The sequence below is a fragment of the Tripterygium wilfordii genome, chromosome 14 (genome assembly GCF_013401445.1).
Source record: "Tripterygium wilfordii isolate XIE 37 chromosome 14, ASM1340144v1, whole genome shotgun sequence".
NCBI lineage: Eukaryota > Viridiplantae > Streptophyta > Magnoliopsida > Celastrales > Celastraceae > Tripterygium > Tripterygium wilfordii.
The window spans coordinates 1,404,879-1,412,051 of record NC_052245.1 but is presented as its reverse complement, the minus strand read 5'-3'; the positions used below and the strand labels follow the sequence as shown (position 1 = coordinate 1,412,051).

General features: G+C 39.5%; 1 protein-coding gene across 1 annotated transcript; it reads left to right on the top strand.

The window, feature by feature from the left end:
- Window positions 1–391: 391 nt before the first annotated feature.
- LOC120014985 lies at window positions 392–7,045 on the top strand. The gene is made up of 3 exons (XM_038867150.1): window positions 392–632; window positions 1,762–3,616; window positions 4,809–7,045. The coding sequence occupies exons 1-3, from the start codon at window positions 571–573 to the stop codon at window positions 6,870–6,872; spliced, it is 3,981 nt and encodes a 1,326-aa protein (XP_038723078.1). The 5' UTR covers window positions 392–570; the 3' UTR covers window positions 6,873–7,045.
- Window positions 7,046–7,173: the final 128 nt, after the last annotated feature.

Sequence of the window (7,173 nt, the reverse complement as noted above, 5' to 3'; positions counted from 1 at the left end):
TTTACACGGAGGCCAAGTATTTGAGTACCCGATCCATTGTTTACATGGAGCCCAAATACTAAGATTTTTTATCCAAATACCTTAGATTTTTGCGGAGCCCAATCACTCCGACTCCGAGTCAACTATGCTTAAAACAAATCAAGTTCTAAGTGAAAAAAGTATTAAACTTATCGTTTTGAAGATCCAAGTTCGATTCACCACATTAACATTCCATAACTTTTCAATATTTATTCGGAGGCCAAGAACTTGATAACCCAATCTAGTATTTACTTGGAACCCAAATACTAAGATTTTTTAACCCAAATATTCTAGGGTTAATGCTCAAGACAAACCAATGGTTGAAACTTTACAAGGGCTCCGTCGGATAAGAATGCTGCTATGGACAGTTTGGTAATTTCATGCCCTCACTCTCTCTCTATTTCTCTCTAGCTGTTTGGTTCTTGCAGGCCATTTCTTCGCTGTTATCGGGTGTGCTTCCGTTTTAAGCATTTCCGCCCTCCGAGAACAGAGAAAACCCTAAGATCGACCTGAAAAGAAGAGATTTTTGATGGTCTGGTCCGTCGTTCACCTATGGAGTTCGAAACCCTAACCATCGCTTCTCCACAGCGGCAGCTCGCCATGTGCTCTCTCAGGTAACTCTTCACACTCGCCTCTCTACTCCCACCTCTCATTTCTCTCACTTTAGCTTCCAAACAGAGATGCTTCCGCGGTAAAGTTTGTATTTTTACTTGGTTTTCGCTATCGTACGTGTTTGGCGATGATCGACCGTATTTTTTACTCATTAGTTTAACTTGTTTTGCCCCCTTTTCCCTGTTTGGAACCGTTGATTGTTTCCTGTTTCTGTTTTTGAAGCTTTTCTCTTGATTTGATTCCTTTTTCGGAGATTGTTTGGTGATATGAAAACTGTGTAGTCAAGCGCGTGTTTGGCGATATGACGGTGGTGTTGGTGATGTCATTAGTGGGTTCAACCTCTCTGTTTGGATTCGATTTTGTGTATTTTTGGTAGATTGGGCCCGTTTACGCTATATTTACAATATATTCAGTTTTAGGACTAAAAATGATTAGTACGACAATTACTTCCGAACTTGTAGGGACTGAAGCAACGGATGCATTAAAACGGTGCGAATTTAAAGCACGGTGCGTTTGTTAATTTAGTGAGTATTTTGTTAATGGGTAACAGGAAAGAGTAAATTGATGCAGGAATCCATAAGTTGTTATATGATGCTTCGGCAATGCAGGACCTGTACTTTATTAGCTGTGTTTTTTTTTTAACTTGGAATTTTTTTTTGACTCTGGTTAAAATTTGCTCTGAAGTCTGAAGTATGAATTTTATTTTTCCGAGAGAAAGTATTACACGAGCTGTATACCTTTTTCCTTTCTTTTTGCTGAGAAAGTGGCAGAGAACAGAACATTAAAGCCTTTCATCTTAGCAATTATTCTTTTTTTTTTTTTTCCCTTTGGTTGCTTTGAAAATGGAAGAAGTGAAAATAAGTTATTTGTTGGGATCCATGAGCAAGTTACTGTTGGTTTACTGGTAGCCAAAAAGCAGTTAGTCTTAACATTTCAGATTATAATCTTCTCATCCTTAATGTTCCTGGTTCAAGTCATATTCTTTTTTTGTCTTTTGAAACATTTGGATTTTCTGTTGTGCTAGCAGCTATATGGATATTTAATCTTGTTATTGATGTATTTGTTTGGCATCAGTTAGTACAGGACCACCAATTCTTACGATTGACATCATTTGCTTGGTGGTTTGTTCAGGGGATTATTTTTCACTGCGAAGATTGTTCATTTCATTATGGTTCTTTCATGTACCTTCTTTTGGTTCACTGCATGTGGGCCGTGCTCCCTCAATGGAATGAAAAGCTCGACCAAATATGATGCGTGTGGGGCCTACAATGATAATCATGTTTCTGTTTTGCAAGATGTTATCACTGGTGATCCTAGTACAGGCTATGTTCCGGGAAGTCCAATGACACCTGCCAGTGTTGACAGTTTCTGTACCGATTCTCGTTCATTCTGCTTCCATTCGACAATGCCGGGTTTTCTGAATAAAAACTGTAAGTTCAAAGCAGCTGCTTCAGAAATTTATGGTAGTAACGATACTGATCCATTGTCTTTGGGATCAACTCATAGTAGTGGATGGGCGAGTAACAGAAGTTGGTCAACAGACAATGCTGCATTTGCGGGGTCAAATGGCAAAACTATTTCTTGCTCTCTAAGTTCAAAAAAGGATCTCTATGGTTTAGCATTTACACAAACTGATGGAGTTGATCGACATGAGCTTTCTACATGTGAGGGACCCTTGCAAAATCCAAAGAGCATGACTAGGCTTAGGAAGGACTCTGAGCATACCAACACAGATATTCATGTCGCTTCACCCAGTGTGGACATAAGCCCTCCTTTATTGGACTGGGGAGAAAAAAATTTATACTATCCTTCTGTAGCATTTTTGACAGTGAAAAATATCCATAACGACAGCATTTTACATATTTATGAGCCATTCAGTACCAACATACAATTTTATCCTTGCAATTTTAGTGAAGCTATCTTAGAGCCTGGTGAAGTAGCTTCAATATGTTTTGTCTTTCTACCTAGATTTCTGGGCATGTCCTCAAGTCATCTGATTCTGCAGACTAGCTGTGGTGGTTTTCTGGTCCTTGCTAAAGGCTTTGCAATTGAGTCACCTTACGAGATTCAGCCTTTATTAAGCATTGATGTCCTTCCTGATGGGAGATTGAGAAAGAACTTGTCTTTATTTAATCCTTTCAATGAAACCCTATTTGTGAAGGAAGTCACTGCTAGGTTATCAGTTTATCAGGGGAATACTTCCCATCTCACTGAGACAACATGTAGTATAGATAAACTTCAGGAATCCAATGAGCTTCTTTTGCCGAGTATTAGAGATTGGCTTGTTTTGAAGAAAGGTCAAGGTGGTTTTCCATTGATGGCTATAAGACCTCACGAAAACTGGGAGTTTATCGCTCACAAAAGTGGAATTGTCTTAGAGGTAGACCTCTCATATGAATCTGAAGGGAAGATTATCGGCGCTATTTGTATGAAATTGGTAAGGTCTTCACAGGATCAGTCAGATACTGTTGTGGTTCCTATTGAGGTCAACCTAAATGGCAAAGCGCCCAACGATGATATTGAAGAATCTCTTTCAGTTTATCTTGAGGCTGTCGTGCCATGTGACGCAACTGGAACTGTTGTTTCCATCTCTCTGAAAAATGGTGGCCCTGATATGTTGAGTGTTCTCAAAGTTAGTGGTATTGCAACTGCAAAAGATTTCCAGATCAAGTATGTGGAGGGTTTACTTCTTTTCCCTGGCACTGCTACACAAGTTGCTGTCATTAATTGTACAGAGTTGGCTGTAGAATTAATTGAGCGTCCTCTTGAATTTTCAAAGACAGATACGAATTGTAAGTTACTTATACTGACAAATGACTCGAGTAGTTCCGAGACTGTCATTCCTTGTCGGGACATAATCTATGTCTGTTCAAGGCATCAAAATGATTCATCCTTTGGGCACAGATATCTGTCTAGAGAGGTTGGGCCTGGAAACATGAGGACAGGGTCTTTAGAGAACAGCTTAATGGTGCCATCACCGATAAAGGTATTGAAATCTAGTTCCTGTTGGTTAGTTATATGTTTTTTATTGACTTTGGGTGCTTGCATTGGCTTTGTGTCATTCTTTTAATTGTTCTATGGCTCACCATATTTACTATTATAAGACTGGATGGTTCCATGATTCATGAATTTTCAAGGCTTTACATTTTCTCAATAATTATCATAAGATAATACTTGCATCAGTCATGCTATCACTTGCCAGTTGCCAACCATCTGGACAACCAGCATATTTGGTGTGTGATTTGTTGGGTAGAACATCTTTCAAAGTGCTTGTTACTTGTTTTGAATTTATTTTTGGTGCCTTTATTCTATGTACCAGGGTGGCACATATTGCGTTTTATTTGGCGCTATTTATGCATTACTTGTTAAGATTGACTATACGTCAGGGAAGGCTATTAGATGTAATATAGTGACTTAAATATTACATTACCTTCAGGATTCTTAATCTTTTAAGTCTCTTAGCTCAATTTTACTTTTAGTGGATCTATGAAAAGATCACGTATGCTGAGCAATTCAAAATATAAGAATTAGCTGAAATGAAAAGGTTAGTATCTAAATTTCAACTGATTTTATTATTGAAAATAAATCAACCATGGCAGATGGCAGGCTGAATCGTTATACCTTTTGATTAGTTTTCAATGGTATTATAGATATGACAATACGTAGTAGACACCATAGAAAATAATTGAAGATTATCCTTGAGGATTATGTAGGGATCATCGTTGGGAGCTATTTCTTTGTAGATGTCTTTGTAAGGATCCCATTCTTAATATTATCTGATTGCTTTAATTTTAAAGATAGCATATACCCCTCTTTCCACTCTCTCTTCATCATAGGGGAAAAAATACCAAACTCTTTCAATAAACCTTTTCTTCATTGTTTTCTATAAGCTCATTACCAGGATTCAACTTGACTGCTGGTGAAATTTCAAAATAATAAGTATCTCTATTATATATTGCCATGCTTGTGTGAATAGATTCATTTTTTTGGGGTGGGTTTTCACTCGAGACCGAAAAATGAGGGGTGAAAATGTGAGCACAAAATGCACTTTTTCTTTACTTAGAAGTCCTGAAAGTGTGTTGAAAAAGCATGCAATTCTTGCTGCCATTTCTCTTAATTATTCATCTGATATCGGTGTTCCTGATAACCAAGATGCTTTTGCAAACTTATGTTTGAAGGCACTGGAGACTGTGGAAGCAGATGAATCAGTACTGGGAAACTGGAAATCTCAAGGAACCACAACTGGAATGTCTGTGCTTGATGATCATGAGATACTTTTCCCAATGGTTCAGGTTGGAACTCATGGCGGTAAGTGGATCAACGTGAATAATCCCAGCCATCAGCCTGTTGTCATGCAGCTTATTCTTAACTCAGGAGGAGAGATTGTTGACGAATGCAATGTCCTAGAAGGTTCTATACAGTCCCCCTCATCAGGTGGCATAATTCGCCGTGGTTATACTGCGCAGAAAAAATATGGATTCTCAATAGGGGAGAGTGCTCTAACTGAGGCCTTTGTTCATCCTCATGGCATTGCATCTTTTGGGCCGATATTCTTTCACCCTTCAGATCGATGTAGGTGGAGAAGTTCAGTCCTGATAAGGAACAATCTTTCTGGTGTGGAATGGTTATCTTTGAGAGGATATGGGGGGTCAGTTTCGCTAACCCTACTTGAGGGGTCAGAGCCCGTTCAGAGCGTAGAATTTAACATGAAGTTACCAACTCCTCTCAATATCTCCCCTCCAGACATCTTATTTCATGTGTCTGAGATGTCTTATGCCTGCTCACAGCCATTGACGAAAGAGCTGTTTGCCAAGAATACCGGTGACCTCCCCCTGGAGGTGAAAAGTATAAAAGTTTCAGGGACAGAGTGCTGGTTTGATGGGTTTTTGGTGCATACTTGCAAAGGTTTTTTTCTTGATCCTGGAGAGTCAGTAAAGCTTCTGATAACGTACCGAACTGACTTCTCGGCAGTTATGGTACGAAGAGATCTTGAACTTGCTCTTGCTAGTGGATATCTTGTGATACCCATGAAGGCGAGCCTTCCTTTTCATACTCTCAATCTCTGTAAGAAATCAGTATTTTGGATGCGACTGAGGAAATTCTCCGTAGCAGTCCTTATTGCTGTTTCCTTTATGTTTCTGGTATTTTGTTGCGTATATCCCCAAGTGACAGTCTTCAGCTCGCAGGATTACTTGTACAGGAGTGAGAAAAGGTCCATCACTTCTAAGAGGAGTGACCATAGAAACAATAAGTTTCCCGCATCCATTAGCAGGGATTGTTTGTTTAGGTCAGTTCAGGAATACCAAATCATGAAGCAGACATCGGTTTGTAAATATCTTTTTGGTCAAGGGGGAGTTGTTAAAGAGGGTATGGCTGCTCATCATGAGAAACCAATTTTGGAAAATCACAGGAATATTTTCTTGGAGGCTGAGAAGGACAAAGCATTTCCATCTCCGCAGAAGGACCCTGCAGCTCTCGAGAATTCTGTTCCAGTGGATGCTTCCCATACTGGCAACCTTGTGATTAGGATTGGGAAAGAAAAAAGAAAGCGAAGGAAGAGAAAAGGCGTTGTTGGTACTGGTTTAATTGGTCAAATTGAAGTTTCAAGCAGTCACAGTGGGAATTCTACACCTTCATCCCCCTTATCGCCTGTCATATCCGTGACACCTAGCCGTGCACATTCACTGTCTCCTGATGTGGATCCTGTTGGGACTAAGAATCACTTTACTAAAGTTATTGACCAACACAGTGAGAAGAGTCAAATTTCTGAACCAACTGCAAAAGCAACTGTATTCAAGCAAAGCATTTCTTCCAACTGTTGCAGTGACAAATCATTCGCTTCAACTACAGGGCATCCTTCATCTCTTAGGGAAACTGTTAGCAAACCTGTTTTGCTGCCTTCTGCTACTTTTCCTGGTTCTAGCAGGGCTGCTCCTATTATCCCATGTTCATCTCCTTTGTCTTCAAAATCGGCACTTGCTCCTCATGCTCGTGCTCCAGGTCCCAAACTCTGCAATCAGAAAACTATGAAAGTAGAAGAGAAAGTAGGGGATGAATATGAATATAATATCTGGGATGACCATCTCTCTAGACTCCATTTCATGGGTGTTTCGAAGAACATAACAACCATGAGTGTCGGGGCTAGAGAAGAGAACTCCTATAGCTTCTTTGTAAGAGGTCCTGAAGCCTTCATTACAAAGCCTCAGCAAAAATATGTAAGTTGTTTCAAACAAGAGGGTTAATGAAAATGACCAAATAAGTTAAAAATAATCTTCTGCCTCTGTCTCTTTAACTTGCTCTTTCAAAATTCCCATACACATGAAAACGACGTGAAAATCATAGAACAATGCATGTGCATGCATTGTTCTATGATTAACGCTTATGATATGTTAATGCTTCTAGATCTTGGTCTGTATCTATGTGTCTTTGTGTGTGCGCGTCTGCATCCACATAGAGCTGCAAGGTATTGTGGTTGGTTATCTTCAATTCATGACAGTTTCAATGTATTCCTTCTGGGATTTTAGGATAATCGCCATGCTGCTG